This window comes from Bos taurus, chromosome 1 (genome assembly GCF_002263795.3).
Source record: "Bos taurus isolate L1 Dominette 01449 registration number 42190680 breed Hereford chromosome 1, ARS-UCD2.0, whole genome shotgun sequence".
Classification (NCBI taxonomy): Eukaryota; Metazoa; Chordata; class Mammalia; order Artiodactyla; family Bovidae; genus Bos; species Bos taurus.
Window position 1 is genome coordinate 73,114,838 of NC_037328.1, and position 17,524 is coordinate 73,132,361.

At 37.4% G+C, this 17,524-nt stretch overlaps 1 protein-coding gene across 6 annotated transcripts in view; it reads left to right on the top strand.

Annotated features, from left to right (window-relative positions):
* Positions 1-12,759, top strand: part of ATP13A3 (ATPase 13A3) — a 79,451-nt gene extending 66,692 nt beyond the window's left edge. For 4 of the 6 annotated variants that reach the window (XM_059884753.1, XM_005201490.5, XM_024989646.2 and 1 more), the window contains 3 exons: positions 1,225-1,305; positions 3,128-3,217; positions 9,345-12,759. In XM_059884753.1, the coding sequence (XP_059740736.1) occupies positions 1,225-1,305; positions 3,128-3,217; positions 9,345-9,542 (369 nt within the window). In that variant the 3' untranslated portion in view covers positions 9,543-12,759. The remainder of the gene's footprint in view (positions 1-1,224; positions 1,306-3,127; positions 3,218-9,344) is intronic. The other 2 variants (XM_024989650.2, NM_001192585.1) reach the window with 2 other exon arrangements.
* Positions 12,760-17,524: the final 4,765 nt, after the last annotated feature.

A 17,524-nucleotide genomic window follows, 5' to 3' on the forward strand; every position in this document is an offset into this window, starting at 1 on the left:
GTACATCATTTGAAATGCCAGGCTGGATGAAGCACAAGCTGGAATTAAGATTTCAGGGAGAAATATCAATAAGCTCAGGTATGCAGATGACACCACCCTTATGTGAGAAAGCGAAGAGGAACTAAAGAGCCTCTTGATGAAAGTGAAAGAGGAGAGTGAAAAAGCTGACTTAAAACTCAACATTCAAAAACCGAAGATCATGGCATTTGGTCCCATCACTTCATGGCAAATAGATAGGGAAACGATGGAAACAGTGAGAGATTTTATTTTCTTGGGCTCCAAAGTCAGTGCAGATGGTGACTGCAGCCATGAAATTAAAAGACACTTGGAAGAAAATCTATGACAAACGTAGACAGTGTGTTAAAAAGCAGAGATACTACTTGGTTACCGAGAAAGGTCTGTCTAGTCAAAGCTATGGTTTTTCCAGTAGTCATGTATGGATGTCAGAGTTGGATCATAAACAGCTGAGTGCTGAAGAGTTGATGCTTTTGAACTGTGGTGTTGGAGAAGACTCTTGAGAGTCCCTAGGACAGGAAGGAGAGCGAATCAGTCGATCCTAAAGCAAATCAGTCCTGAATATTCATTGGAAGGACTGAAACTGAAGCTCCAATATTTTGGCCACCTGATGTGAAGAACTGACTCCTTAGAAAAGACCCTGATGGTAGGAAGGATTGAAGGCAGGAGGAGAAGGGGATGACAGAGGGTGAGATGGTTGGATGGCATGAGTTTGAGCAAGCTCCTGGAGTTGGTGATGGACAAGGAAGCCTGGTGTGCTGCAGTCCGTGGGGTCACAAAGAGTCAAACATGACTGAGTGACTGAACTGAACTGATAGTTCTTTTTTATGAATTTGCTTTAAACAGTATAGAGTTTGAGTATTACCTCATTGTTAGATCAGTGTCTACTTCATTGTTTAAAGATAGGATTTTTTAAAAACTAGGGACATGTTAGAATTCATAATCTAGTAGAGTATGGGCTTTTGAATTTGAATAGGAATTGTCTCTTTAAGTTCAGCCGTTTAATGTATATTTTAAACATTTAGTTACTGCACTTTACATTTTATCATCTGAAAAGTGGATGTAGTATCTGCCTTGTGGCGTTGTTGAGGATTGAGTAGATAGTATACGTGAAAGTGTTTGGTATATAAGAGGTATTAAATAAATTTGGAAATTATGATATAATGTTATTTTATCAGCTACATTACTATATTAACTTTTGTCTTACAGATAGTGTGTGTACCGTATCAGTGGCGTATAACTATGCTCATCATCGTTCTTGTCAATGCCTTTGTTTCAATTGCAGTAGAGGTAAGTAAGCACTTCACATAATCAAATGGCTGCCTTGCTGCTTTGTGATTTTTGGTGATTTAATGGTAGTGCAGGAAAAGGATAGGTAACATTATGGAGATCCACAGAGAGTTTGTTTCACTCTAGTTAAATTCATTTAGCCTTCTCTTCTCACTTTTTCTGTGAACTAATAATAGTCATATTAAGAGATACGAGGGAATTCCCTAGTGGTCCAGTGATTAGGACTCCATGCCTTTACTGTGGAGGACACAGGTTTGATCCCTAGTCGAGGAACTAGGATCCTGCAAGCCACGCAGTGTGACCCCCAAAAAAGAGAGATATGACTTAGGTACCATCATAAATAAGCAGTTAAAAATAAAAAATTAGTGATTGAGAGAAGATTGGTGCTCTGGTGGCCCATAAACTGGTAAACCGAGGCCGTGAGCTCAGAGTACCACCCGAGTCCTGTGATGTACAGTAAAGCCTCACATTCAAGGGAGGAGAGGGACAGGGCTGTCTCCATGAAGTATAGTAAACATGAATAGTAAGAGAGTTTACTGAAAATATAAAATAATGACTGTTATAAACTTACTCAATTGCTGGAACTTCTCCCTTGGTATTTACTTTTAAGTTTCCCTAGAAGAAAGAGGTCTTAAGTACTCTTTGATCCATTGTATACCATCTGGTTATTCTCTAGGATTGCCGTTAGGTCAGCTTTTCTAAAAGGAGATAGTAAGTTCTCATTTGATGCTTATTAATAAAATTTGGTCTCTTCTCAGAACTACTGTTATAATTCACTCTTAGAGTAGAAGTATATCAAATGAAGAAGGAGATACCGTTGTGATTTTTTAAAAAAATTTATTTGTGGCTCTGCTGGGTCTTGATTGTTGCACATGGGCTTTCTCTGGTCGTGCTGCATTTGCTTCTGATTGTGATAGCTTCTCTTGCTCCAGAGCACAGGTTCTAGAACTTGCAGGCTTCAGTAGTTGAGGCACATGGGCTTACATCTTCCCAGACCAGGGACTGAACTTGTGTCCTCTGCATTGGCAGACAGAGTCTTAACCACTGGACCACCAGGGAAGTTCCAGTTGTGATTTTTTTAAGTTAAGGGTTTCATAGAGTAGGCTTTTGAATTAAAATTAGGTATTTGTGGAAAATATGTATACTTTAGAGATAATAGTTCTAGACTTAGAAATTATGTTTAATTTGTTATCTTTCTAAAAAATGACTTTGTATTAAAATTGGGGCCATAGTGGTGGCCTGGTAATATTATGGTACTAATCTTTTTAGGTTGCCCAGTTTAATGTATTTTTGCTATTTTATGGAAAGCACATCTAAGATAATGTATATTAAAAGCTTTCCTTTTTCTATAGTTTATCTTTTCATGTTAATGTTATTTAAGATAAAATATTTTTAAAAAACAGATTTCTGGGGAATCCTTTCTAATCTCCATTGATTTATTCTTGCTTACTATCAAAAGAATTATTTTTCATCATGCTCACATAGGTATATTTAAATACAAATAATTCATTGTTACAAAAAATAATTCATATTACAAAGCATTATTTTAATATGAGAAGGGCCTGAGGATTCATATAAAAGCCATATTTTGTGGAAAATTTAGAGACCCCATTTTACCAAGAATTTTGTGATGATTTATATTTGTTACAAAAGTCCTGTTGTATTCTTTATCCTTTTTCAGTATTAACTGAAATTCTCTGTGTGAAAACCAAATCATGTTTTTCACTAATGTTTCTGCATTGTGAGAGCTTTTTTAAACGTGTGCATTAATAAAGAATGATGTAGTTGTTTTTAATGCTTAACTCACTGGACTGTCTCTCAGAATTTCTTCCTTGACATGGTCCTTTGGAAAGTTGTGTTCAGTCGAGACAAACAAGGAGAATATCGCTTCACCACCACACAGCCACCACAGGTTGGAAATCAGCCTTACTCAATTCTTCACATCACTTGTGTACTCTGCACTGTGTAGGATGGTATTCTGTTGTGTGTTGCTCAACCTTTCCCTCTGTGCCTGGTATTTCATTTTTTTGTAAAGACATCCTAGAAAATTCATGGCAGGCATTTGTTACAGATGTTTTAGGACTTCAGAAATTTCAAAATCTCTTTTCCATTCCGATCTCTTTCATGTCAGTATGCGAAGGTCTTGTCCTCACTGGTAAGAATTAATTTTCTCATTTCTGTCTGGCTTTAATTTTGTTTCTGGTTTTTATAGAGAGTCCCATTAGAAGCTAAATGAGATGGATGTAAATAAAGTTATGAAATGGAGATTGTTTCTTCATGGATCAGTGTTCAGAAGTCAAAATTTTGAGGAATTATTTCTGATTCTTTGTTAGTTACTATATCTTAATTTTGGGTTTCCCCAATCTCTCATCATTCAGAAAAATTTTCAGAGAGAGTGCTCATTTTTATGCAAACCATGGTTTAGGACTTTTTACTGTTTTTGTGGTAAAAAGGAAAGAGAAACAGAATAGAACCAATTTTTTTTTTGGTATTAGGATGTTGAAATTCTTGACAGAAAATATAGGTTAGTCTTATTTTTTAAACCAGTACCATTGAATCACAGCACTGAGCCAGCTTACTGAGTGCAGAGAACTTGACAACATAAAGCCTCACTCCCTCATTTTGCCCATTGCTATTTTTAGGTACAGTTTATACACATGAGTTCTAAACTTTTCACTCATCCCAAGCCACACAGATGCTTTCCAAATTCAAGAGGATTCCCTGGCGTGGGTCACTCACTTATTTTTAGCCTTCTTTTACCTGAGCAGCTGTGTTCTGAGCTTTGCTGTGGTAATTCATTAGGCTTGATGCCTAGCATAGTATCACAGGATCAGTTTATAAGAGGTCCTGTAGAGCACCATTTCCTCTTCTCATGCTCGATGATGAGTAGGGATAGTTTTGTAATGAAGTGATGAGTCTGGAATCTGCTTTCGCTTCTGTATCTCAATGCCGTGTAGTACCCAGTTGTCCCCAGTAGTGTGACCAGAGCTGTATTAGAGACTCAAGTCCTGAGCAAGACCTCCTCTGTCCTGGTTACCTCACTGCATTACTTCAGAGGGTTAAGTCTGGGTCATATCATCAGTCCTCATGTAAAATGTCTGTACTGTCAAAGCCTTGGCCCAGGAAAACATTTCTGTTGAGTTTTTAGTTTTTCCAAAGAGATCTCCGACAATTAATCTAAACAGGAAATGCAGATTCTGAAGAGGAACTATACCCTGATTAAGTCAAAAGTGGGTATCATAAAGCTCCTTTAAACCATTTGAATTGGAAAGCCCTCCGCACTTTTCAATCAGAATTAAGTGGCAGAAAATTCTATCATTTGTTATATCTGTTTTCTAAAAGTTTATAAGTAAGTATGTGTCCTCATTGTTTTTAGGAGTCTGTGCCTCTCATGTGAAGCTGTACCTCTCAAGTGCTGTGGGGGAGAGTGAAGGCAGAAGAGTGGTCTAGAGCAGGTGGCTCCAGCAGGCCCACATGTTTACCAGTTCTGAGCATCACTGAGTAGACAAGGATTTTGGTCTTCATTATCTATGGTCATGATTTAAGGAAGCATTTTTAAAATTACTGGCTTTAGTAAAGAGAGTTCTTAGAAACTCTTAGCACAGGATGCTGTGCTTTCATCTTCTAACACTTCCGTTTGTAGTTTACTCTCACCGTTCGTATTTGTGACCCTTGGAAACCGATCAGTTAGTCAGATTACTGTAAGACTCAGTCAGGAATAATTACACTCCCCGCCACACACACACACACACAAAACAAATACAAATCCTTCCAATCTTAAGGTATTTCTAACTTTGGTTAATACATAAAGAGCATTCAGTCAGCATGCCATGGTTATGCAGTTTATGAGAGTGGCAGAGCTGGGAGTTGAAGCCAGGGTTTCCAATTTCAAGAGGAATGTCTTTTCCACTATGCCACACTGCCTCGTTTTATGGGGCCATAGAGATGCAAAGTAACATAACAATCAAGTGACAAAATGGAGACAAGCAATAGCTACTGTTTCAATACCTACTTTTTATGGTAGACACTGGGAGGTACTTTGTATAAATTCTCTCTAATTGTTACAATCACCTAAGAGATTAGGATAGAGAGATTAAAGATACCCCTGTCTTCACAGATGAGGAAATGGTGTTAGAACTGGAATTCAAATTCAGTTTTATCTGGGTCCAGGAAAGGCCAGGCTTCAGAGGCTTCAAAATTCTTAAAAAACCAAATAAACTTAGGTGTCATTTTATTTAATAGTAGATGTTTTAGATATGGGGTGTTTTTTTTGGCCCACTGAACATTCATGCAGCTAACCTAATTTAGATACAGGTAATGTTTTTATATAATAGTCATTTATTTCCCATATTTTTTATTATTAATAAAATATTAATGTTTTTTTCTTATTAACGCTCAGTGGCCTCAGTAAATGTCCGTTGAATCAAATTGAATCAAATGGTTAAATAAACCATTTGTAAATAATCAAAGTTAAAACTTTTATGTAACTATTTTTTTTCCTACAATGATCTTTAGTGGCCCCAGATATTAATACTTATTCTCTGACCAAAAAGAAAAAGTAGAGAAAGGAAAAAAGATTGTTGAAATGGCAGTGATTTTCAAGCAAGGACATTCACAAAATGCCTGAGCTGCACCCTTCATCTGCTGAATGAGGAGTGTTCAGTGGAGAACCCCATCACCTGTGGCTTACTATGCAACTTTCCCCGTGTTTGAGATCTGTGCTGCATATTCTCTTTTAAAGAAGCGTTTGTGTGTATCCTGTGTCTGTTAAACCGAGGCTGCTTAGTGTTGGATGTAAAACTAAAGTCATTAATATCAGGTATTTTGATATGCCTGAGAATTTGTCCTGATTTTGTTTTCCTTTTAGAGGGAAAAATCCAGATGTCAGCCATAGTCTTTATGCCACTTAGGATATTATTCAAGCTTATTTAGATAGAATGCTAATTCTGATTGTCTTTGTTTCATATTCAGGATTGGTATGAAAAAAGACATATGAATACCACAGTACCATTACAACATTTTCCCTGTAGCATAACTTTATATTTTACTTTCTACCCCTGAAAACATTTCCTAAAAGACACTGCTAGGAGTAAGCATTGGGGTTCTGTAATGAACAGCTTGGACTGGTCTTCTAAAAAGCAGGAGAATTTTAACTTTTTGAAAGTTCTTTGTGGTTTCTCTGCTGGGCTGCAGTAGCTACTTTCCCTTTCTCTCAGGGATACACTTGGTTATTTAACCGTTCCTTTCAGCAGCAAGTCACAGGATCCTGTTACTGGGGCTCCTGTGTTCTGCTTCAGGGACTTGGCCTTGATGTTTAGGGAGGCCTGGTGCACACTCTTAGCCCTGTGATGCAGCTCTTCCCTCTCCTTGCACAGTGCTTGCCTTTGTCCTCTTGCCACCGTCGTCTCTCCCTTGATTTAGTTCTCATTTTGGCATGCCTGTAGCACCTTTTATTTTCTCTACCAATGAATTCCATTGTTTGAGGATGTTTGCGGTATGCTTGTGTTTGTAAACTAACAAGTCTATGCTTGCTTATGGTGTATTTTTGTGTATAATGTTCAGGGGAGGTGAAGGCTCAAGAACAAAATATGAATCTAATGGGGAGGGGGGATCCCTAGTGTTCCATGGGACTTAATTTATTATAACAAGTGTATGCTGCTTTTAATAGGGACATGGGGATTTTTTTTAAAAAACATACACTTTAAAAAGAATACTATGCAGTTGTGATTCTGTTTGCAATGGAATTTGTTTAAAATGTTATTGCTTGCCTTTCTTTACTGGTGGGGAATGATGGATTTAATTTGTGTGTGTATGTGTGTGTATCTTACATTTGAATACACCTGACTGACTTTCCTTAATTCGGCCTGTTATGCATTACTTTCAGCCTAGCTGGCTTATCTGGGCAACAATGCCTATATGTTTCTGGTCCCCCTCTCTTCTTTTTTTTTAAGTCACCTTCCTTCACCATTCGCCCTTTAACCATGTCATTTGCTATAAAGTAAAAAGTGACAGCTTTCACATTGATTTAGGAACAGTGATTTTTTTTTCTGTAGTTAGATTGAAGAATTTGAACAAATCTTGGGGAAAAGATAGGTCCAAGTGGTGAACCATAATTTTAGATTAAATATTAAGGTATGTCGTGCATGTGCCTGTACTGGAAAGCAATTATTCTTTGATCACCTGAAGAATCCTCTGTCTAGTCTCTTCTGTATTCTAAGGCAGATGTTCTCCTGTGGATTTCCTTTAAGGTGATAACTTTTTAGCTATTATATAGAGGCTACTAGATAAATAACCCTCAAATCTGTATCCCCACTCACCCACCCCACCACAGATTCAGTATAGCTTACTTGTGACAGGTCACAGTTTTTGCCTTTAAACGCTTGGTAATGGTGCAGCTTACTGTGTTTTGTCGACAAGAGTAAACTAGAAGGCCTTTAAAAGCACGTCGTTACGGTGTCTGTACATTTCATGGGGTTGCAAAAAGCCAGACACAACTGAGCGGCATTCACTTCTTTCGTGGTGTCTTACGTTCCTGCACGTGCTCTGCCGCGTGCCCATCCCCAGTTTTGAAGGGAGAGAGAGTAGTAGGTCCTGGAGACCTACCGAGTAAAAGTATGAAGAAATTTAAAAAGGTTTTCATTTTAAAGTATTTTTGCTGTTCTCCATTGGCCAATTGAGAAACCTGTGTTTCAGGATCTGTGTTACATCAAATTTGTCTTTCTCCATCATGAAGGTGTTTTGAGAGTTAACATTAGAATGTCTTTGTCAGTTATTCCATTCCGTGAGATTACAGGTGATCCTTGAATATGTCAAGGATTAGGATCGCTGACCCTCCCTGCAGCTGTAAATCTGCCAAGATTTATATAACTTATAATTAAAGAACCCTCAGATAATGGGGTCCCTCCGTACCTTCAGATTCACCCAATCATGGATCATGTGGTACTGTACTGTTTACTGAAAAAATCCACGTGTAAGTGGACCTGCACAGGTTCAAACCCATGTTGCTCAAGGGTCATCTTTACTGCAGTTGAGATTACACCTGGTTGAAGCCTGGGTTATATGTTGATGGCAAAACAAAACAACCTAGGGTTTAAATTTTCTTTGTAGAAGAAACAGTCAAAGTAATTTAAGGATTGACTGTTCTTCAGAGATGAAAGTAACTACAGATCTCAGTATAGTCATTTGGTTTTATTTCCAGTTTCAATTAAGACAAATTCTGAGGACCTGTATTGAATTTACATTTTTTGTACAGTAACCAGGAACTCTGCTTTCTTGTTCTCCAAGAACTATCTAAGATCACATTCAGTAAAAACATTAGGATTGATCAGAAGGATTTCTGTGACAGCAGAGCTTTTTATAGTGAAGTATTACTAAGAAATAGTACTTACTTTATACCTCTCTTTCCAGTTGTGGAGGACCAAGGGGAAACCATCGTTATAAAATAAATTTGTTTTTTTATGTTAATGAGAATGTGGTTTTAAAAGAAGTGATAGACATTAAACATGATCTAAGCTCTGATTTTGACCTAACAATATTTAAATAATACTTTGAAAGCTGATGCTAACAGTAGCAGTGGTATCTTTATACCATTTTCTTCCAAAAATGATCTGGTGGTTAAGTTGCTAGAAGCAATAGCACCAAAAGATAGTTGGGGCTTTCATATAATATTAACAATTTTTTCTCTTTCTGAATAGTTTAAAGTTATTCTCAATACATTAGATGTTTTATGTAATGGAATCATAGCCTCCAGTTATACAAGTTATTTTTTAAATGTGTATGCGTACAAGAGGAGATAGGAACATAGAACTAAATAAAATGAAGTAAACGACATAGATAATTTTAAAACTGTACTCTTAAAAAAAATAATGTTCCTAATTAATTGAAAGCTGACTTTTTAAAGCATTTTTTTTTCATGATTTCTTGCGCTCAGAAGTCATTTCCTCTTATTTTTCTGTGCTGATGAACTATGCTTTAACAAAACTGTTAAAAACAGCAGCTCTTAATTTACTGGGTGTACCTTTTTTTCCTTATGTTCTTAGGAGTCGATGGATTGGTGGGAGAAATGCTGCTTGTCTTGGGCCCTGAACTGTAGGAAGAAGATGCCAAAGGCCAAGTACATGTATCTGGCTCAGGAGCTCTTGGTTGACCCGGAATGGCCGCCAAAACCTCAAACAACAACAGAAGCTAAAGCTTTAGTAAAGGAGAATGGGTCATGTCAGATCATCACCATAACCTAGCAGTGAATCGGGCTCAGTGGCATTCTAGTAGCAGTATTGAGGAGAGTGTAAATGTAGGACTGTATCTGATCCTGTGTGTCAGAATGGCACCCTTTCAGTTTGTACCCTTCCAATATAGTAGCTGATTGAGAGTTTTTTTTTTTAAACAAAAACAAAAAGAAATTGGCCTGCCAGTTAAATAATTAATTATCTATAAAGTCCTATACCTTCATTCAGTAACTCTAAAATATTATATTTCCAGAACTTGCTTCCTTGTTACCCTCCAGTGATGCTCTATAGGGTAGAGAAGAAAGTTGGTATCTGAAAGGTGTTTAGATATTATTTTCTAAGACTTATTAGTTTATGCCTTTATTTTCACAGCCCCCTTTTTAGAAAAAGTCATCATTTATATACAGTCCCTAAATTTGTGATTGATAAATAAAATGGGTGTTAGTTAGCCTCCAATGAAAATAGGTAAAAAGCCCGTTTTCATTTGATTTCAGTATTTCTCCCAAAGAAAACTTTGTATACATACACCAGTTCCCTTTGATAGCCTAGAGTTAGGAGTGAGTCTAGGATGTTGCTTATAGAACAACTCAGGTAATTTCCATTTATGGTTTTATATTTTCTGTACAGACTGCCTGGGTTTTATTTTTCTATCAGCAAGGTGCTTCACTGCCTTCTTGAGATGTCCCTCAAAGCTATTAAGTGCATCTTGGACTACGTCTGGTGTCAGTAGTGTAATTTGCTTTAGTTATATGTTTAAATATTTTTCAGTAGGAAGAAAGCTTATTTCTTTTGGCAGTAGATGTAGATCTGTCTTTCTAATATCCCTTCATACCTGTTTTTTACCCCCTCTCAGGTTTTATATTATTTTAAATGCCTTTTTATTTTTATTTACGTCTCTTATTACCTAAAGACATAGGATAATTGTCTTTTGGTTTTTTGTGTTTTAGTTTTGGAGTTAGAATTTTCCCTCTTAAAATTTTAAAGGTTTGATGTAGGTCTCTCCTGTCAATAATGAGGCTTAGAAAATGAGCAGCTTTGAATGACTGCTTTTTTTTCAAACCAGTATGAACCTGGTGAGTTTGTTTTATGCCATTAGGTGGCGCCACAGGTCAGAGCGTACCTATTTTGGATTGAGTGTTTGCAAATGAACATACTGGGTTGTGGAAATTTCTGGGAGAAAAAAAATGAAGTTCAAAAAAAAAAAAACATTCATTGAGCCAAAAGAAATGTGGAACATGTATTTCACCTTTCTGTTTTTCCTGGTTAGCGTTTAAATTCTAAACAAAATTAAGGTGATTTAAAAATGTCTTTATAGGTAAGATCCAGTAGTTTGGCAAAGCCGAGTTCTGATAAACAGGAAAACTGATACTGCTGTAAAGTAGCTACTAAACTACTAAGACTGTATGATCTTATCCTTTGTTCTTCCTTGACCAGTAGCATGCTTGTGCTTTCTGCTTCTAGCTGATCATTATCTTCCTGATACATATTTACCAATTTGATCACATGTTACCCAGAACAGTAGAACCACATGGTTCTCATTTTTTGTGCTGCAGAGACCTGATGATGTTTGGTAACTGTAGAAAAATGTAAGTTACACTCAGGATCACTGTTACTGCTATGGCCACTGATGATTCTTACAAAAACATAATCGAAGTTTTCCATCAAAAAGTATGATACTATATTAATACACATTAGATGATAAGAACAGTTGTTCCATGAATGATTCTATGAAGCTATGCATCTTAGACCTCTTGAGCTGTGAATTAGCACTTTTTTCTATAGTTACTCTTTTAATCATTTTATAATTTCCACATTCAATTCACTTTCAATACATATGAGTGTATCCTTTGATTTAAATACTGAAGCATATAATTAATTGCTAAGTAGCAGCTTAAAATCCAATTATTAGATTGTATTTAACATCCTTAAGAGCATGATCATAAAAGAGCTATATTTTTGACACCCTCCCCCCTTTTTTAACTTTTAGATTTTATAAGGGTTTTATATCACATCTTCCCATATTGTTTTCAGAGGAATGAGGTTTTTAGGTAGGTAGACAAAGCATTTGTAGGAGGTTAGATTTGAATATAGACAGGGTGGGTTGTTCAGGTGGTTATTGGATGGCTTCCAGAATGTGATTTGAAGAATGTCTGTGAGTTCAGGTGGGTCCTGTTCAGTGCCATAGATAGAGTCCTCTCTCTGTAGGTCACCATTACATAGTAATTTCGATTCTGAATTTCACATTAAATTATTTGAGTGTATACAGATCTAAATTTTAAAATCTGTACATATATTATTTTGATGTATTAAGATTAATAAATATTGCTGATTTAAATTTTATTTATGCATATACTTAAAGGACAGAAATGTCCAGAAAAGTAATTGTTAAATAATATGTAACTTTTTAACTTTTTAAATAAATAACAAGATTTTTAATGTGTGTCTCCCTCAGGGTTGTTTAAAGTTTTTTTTTTTTTCCCCTCCCTCAAATATAAATAGTGGTAACTATATGTTTTGTAACTTTTAGCACCAACTGCTGTAAAGCGATGCTGCAAATAATGCTTGAATAAAAAGTGGCTAAGCCAACAATAAAATAAAAACTTTTTATATTAGTTTTGTAATCCCTACATTGGAAAGCTTTCCAAATTCTACTTGCATTTAAATAAAACTGTTGCAGTTTTTACTATTTATTTTGTTTCCCATGTTTAAGAAAATAACTGCACAGTTTCAAAGGCATGGAAAATTATATCAGCCTTTATGTACTCTGTTCCCAAAATGGCAGTGTCTAGAGAAGAGCAGAATTCCAGCTTTAGAAAACATTCTAAGATTTCACGCATGCAGTTTTGACATATCTGAAAATAAGACTTTTGTATATTTGTGGTGGGAGGTGGTTGGGAACTTTTAACAAAATGTTAATTTTTGTACAGTCTGTGGGCATTTACACATATTTTTAATGCATTAAGATTTGGTAATTATGTGCACATTAAATTAATAGTTACTTTCTGTTATGATTTGTGAATTCCCTAAGACTTTGGATTTTTTTAAGTAACTTTATATCAGAAATGATACTGCATCTTTATATTTTTAAAATTGTATTGCTGCTCAAGAATGGTACCCTGATGTCAAAAAGGCATACATTCAAATTGTACATTCAGCACTGTAAATAACCTTATGAATTTTTTTTTGATTGAAGCTGATCAAAATAAAGATTTAAATGAATGATACAACATTTCTTTTTTTCTGTGTCTTTATATACATCTGTTTGCTCTTCAGTTACATGAATACTGCCCACTCTGGATTTATTTTCCTGCTTAATATTTCTCCTGTTTCTTTTTTTTACCTTTGAATTTTTCAGGAAAACAATGCAGCTTTCCACATTTCACATGTCTGTGACCAGCCCATGGTAACCCATCAGTCAGATGCATTGTAGAGCCAAATGTTAGTATCAGGAGATCTGAGGGAAATGGTGAAATAGAAGACTAGGGACTCAGAATTTATTGATAGTTAGGAAGATCAAACTAAAAGCTAATGCCATGTACGCCATGGTACACTTGAGGTGAAGTGGCACCCATGAATGTGAAAAGAGCACTCCATGGAGTGGGAAAACTTGGAACTAACTACTGACCATAGGAATCCCAGAGAGGGCAGGCAGTACCTGGCCTTCTGTTTGGGTGGGAGGGCTTTCCTTGTATCATAGGTTCTGCAGGAGCTCTGTGTCTTCTGTGAGCCATGTGGATGGTTGCATGGTGTAAGACCTAGTTTGAGCCCAAGTTCCTTCCATTCAGTGTGGGTTGATCCTGTCCCTTGCACCACAGCCTGCTGGTGGTGGTACAGTTGTGCTTGTCTCTCCATCCTCTTCCCCCTCCATCAATTCCAGGTGTATATTGCAGGAGAGGACAGAGGGAGTCCTAGGAGTTTGAATGAGATTGTCCCCATGCCAAGTTGGGGTTGTGGTTACTCTCCAAGCACAGAGAGATCCCTGCTGTGCCCTGGCCTTGGAATCCTCCCCTCCATGGAGGAAGAAAAGCATATCTCATTCCAGTGGATAACCTGCTTTTGAATGGCCAAACCCTGTAAGCCAGGGTTCTGTGACTTTGATCCGGAAGCTGCCACTTAGGACAGCAGGTTCCTGACTTGTTTCATGGATTCAAAATCCAAAGGACTGGAAACACTGGTGGTGTCATTACTTCAGTGCTCAAAGTTCTCAGTAGCTCATCAGTTTGTCCATTGAATGAACTCAGTGTTCCTCTACTGTCCGCAACTTCTGTGCCCAGTGTTCCCTCCTTGGGTGATTGTAATGTCCTCTCTTCAAAATAAAACTCGGAGGTAATTCTTGGAAATCTTCCTGGGGAAATAGGCCAAGGAAGCTTCTCCTGAGTTTGACTCGAAGTTGTACTTTGATCCACAGCACCTCTTCCAGGGCTGGATCCTGGCATTTGATGGGCAAGGGGCCTCTCACTTGGCGTGGCCATGTATGTGCATGACAGACTTCCTGCTGGGGAGCTGGTTTGAGCTCTGGAGTTGCTTCCCTTGATTTGAGTGGGAAGACAGGCCTCCCACAACACCTGGCATAGGCAGCGGCTTTCCCTGTGGTTTAGGACTATATGCCTTAGAAGGTAATTTCAGTCAGTTTAGCATTTAATGGGCTTTGCCTGCATTTGGCTACATCACAGGCTGAATAGATTTCAGTTCCTTTTCTGTTACACCTGCCAGTGTCGGTTTGGGGGACGTTTTTTTTCCCAACCAGGATAAAAGACCATTTCTGTAGCACCACTCCAGTCAATAATTCCAGAAGTTAATGTTTATTCTTTTGCAGTTCAGCCACTGGCTTTTCCCAGTATTTTAAAATACCTATGTTCTTTCCTTTTTTTCTTAAATAATGCCATTTTCCCTTCCAAATTATATTTGCATTAAAAAAATTTTAACAGTGACATTAAGCACATTTGATAAAATTTCAACCTCACAGGTATGTAAGGAAGTCGCCTTTTCCCTAGTTTCTCTCAAAGGGGGACTACTAAAGTTTCTTGGGTGTATTCTAGAAAATATATATATATGCTCATGTTTTTAAAAATTGTACACATTTGTGTAGAACCCCATTGTTATATGCTACACAGCCCTTGTTTTATGTCATTCAGTGTATTTTAGAAAGTTACATCAGTAGTTGCAGCTCAAATCTGTTCTTTTCAAAGTCTGCAAGGCATCCTGTTGCATGGATGTACTATAATTTAAATGACTACTTCCATATTGATGGCCATTTAGGCTTTTTTTTTTTTTTCTATTCAGTTCAGTTCAGCCACTCAGTCGTGTCCGACTCTTTGTGACCCAATGAATCGCCAGGCCTCCCTGTCCATCACCAACTCCTGGAGTTGACCCAAACTTGTGTCCATTGAGTCGGTGATGCCATCCAGCCATCTTATCCTCTGTTGTACCCTTTCCTCCTGCCCCCAGTCCCTCCCAGCATCAGGGTCTTTTCCAATGAATCAACTCTTCGCATGAGGTGGCCAAAGTATTGGAGTTTCAGCTTCAGCATCAGTCCTTCCAATGAACCCAGGACTGAGCTCCTTTAGGATGGATTGGGTGGATCTCCTTTTTTCTATTACAATCCTGCAAATAAACTTTTGTGTAGATGTCTTAATGAGCATTTCCATAGTGTGTATTTTTAGTAATGGAACTATTGGACAAAGAATATGTATATTTAAAATTTGGCTGATACAATTAAGGTTTCCTCCCCAAAGTTTGCTACTATTTATATTCCCACCAATGTATGAGAATGTCTACTTCTTCACACTTGATAAGACGCTGGATATTTTCAGGCTTTATATTTCAGTGTGGTGTTGGCACAGGGATTATCAAGTAGCCGAGAACACAGACCACACGTTCATCCAGTGGTGATCTGTGACAGTGCTGACATTGTAGCTCTGAGGGAAGAAAGGATATATATATATAGAACAACTGATCTGTTGGAAAAAAACATTGTACTTACATCATACACAAAAATCAATTCTAGATGGAATAAAGACCTAAATGCAAAGGACAATATTCTAAAATGTAGTAAGTTATTATAGGAGAAGTTTTTTGGTTTGCAAGAAGAGGAATTATTTTGATAGACACAAAAAACAAATCATAAATATTAATAACTGCCTATATTAAGACTTCTGTTCAGTAAAAGACATAAAGGAGGTGAAAAGGCAAAGCACATATTAGATGAAGATATCTGCAACAAACACTTATAATCCACAAAGGATTAACATCCAGAATATATAAAGAATGCCTACAATTTACTTTTTAAAAGACATTTTTCCATATAGAAAAATGGTCAGAAAAACCCAAATTTCTCAGAAGATTGGCCCTTAAAAATGTGAAAAATTCTCAAGTTTATCGGTCAGTAGGAAAATGAAAAACTAAAACCACACAATTCTTTCATATGAATGGCAAAAGTTAAAAAAAAATGTCAAGGCATGGGCAGAAATGAAGTACAGGACCTGTCATACGTGGTACATGACAACATATATTGGTACAATTACTTTGCAAAGCAGTTGGACATTCCTATGTTCAATTGAACATGTGGACACCCTCAACCCAGCAAGGCCATTAGGGAACATACTTGAAAATACTTTAAAAAAAATGAGTGGAGCACTTGAGAATGTCCTTAACCTTATTGTTCTTAAGAGGGGCAGAGGGGAACCTGAGTAGAATTGTAGTGAAGTAGCAGATAAAGGAAGGTCCCAAGGAAGTGTAGACCAACCAGGGATATATGGCTGCTACAATGATCCTTCTGTGTGACACTAGACACACATCACCAGGTCATACTGTGCCATTTATGAAGAAACTGCACCCCTCCTGCTCATCTTTCGGCTTTGGCAGCAGGACTTGGTTTACATACAGTCTCTTTCAGAGTTTGAAGACAGTTGTCATTTATTTGTCATTAAAAAACCAGAATATGGCCTCTGCGATAGGGCTCTTTCCATGACTTTTGTTCTGGGAAAGTCTTTATCTTCAGGATGCAAAGATACTCCTCTCTTCCTTTGGAAAGTGCCAAATCGCATGCAAAGCTCTAAACCATTCAGTTGCTTTGGGGTGCAGCACCATTTCAGGTAAGGCCAAATATTCTAAAAATTAAGTGTGGGTAACTGGACGGCTTGGCTAGTCTGTACAAATAAGTAAAATTTAGTACAAGATGCAGTTTATTTGAAATTACACGTGGGAAACATTGTTTTGGCAGATTAGTATTACTGCGTGTATTTCATGGATAATTCAGTGCCTTGAGTATTAATTTTTAATATAGCATGTTAGAAGTAATAGTTCCTTATTTATGGCACAATCAGAAATACTTCCAAATTCTAGCTCTGTGACCCTGGTTAAGTTACTTACCCTTTCTGTGCCTTCAGTTGCATCATCCTTTAACTGCGGATAACCCAACTCACATGGCTCAGACTGCAGTGAGTCCGCCTGCAATGCGGGAGATCTGTGTTGGAGCCCTGGGTCGGGAAGATCCCCTGGAGAAGGGACGGGCTATCCACTCCAGTATTCTTGCTGGGAGAATTCCATGCACAGGGGAGCCTGGCCTGCTAGGTGGCAAAGAGTCAGACATGACTGAGTGACTTTCACAAGGTTACTGTAAGGAGTAAATGCATTAATTTAAATACAGTGCTGAGAGCAGTGTGTGGCATAAAGTGATGAAGTACTGTTAACCTACTTGTCTCAGTGTGGCTGAGACTATTCATTATTTTGAGCGGTCCTGTGTTAGTGGAGTAAGAAGGCACTGCAGATACAGCGTGATAGTGATTAAAAGAATCAGGCAGTGGTTGCTGCTGTTTTAACACACTTTGCTGTTCCCTTCAGGGCTGTAGGTTATAGGCACCCCTGGCTAAATTATAAATAATTAAAAAAAATTTTTAAGTGAATCCAAAAAATTAATAATAACAAAGTCAGGAGCAGCGTTATTTTCACAACGGGCACTGCTCTGTGATACCTCCAAGCTTGATTGTGAGAAA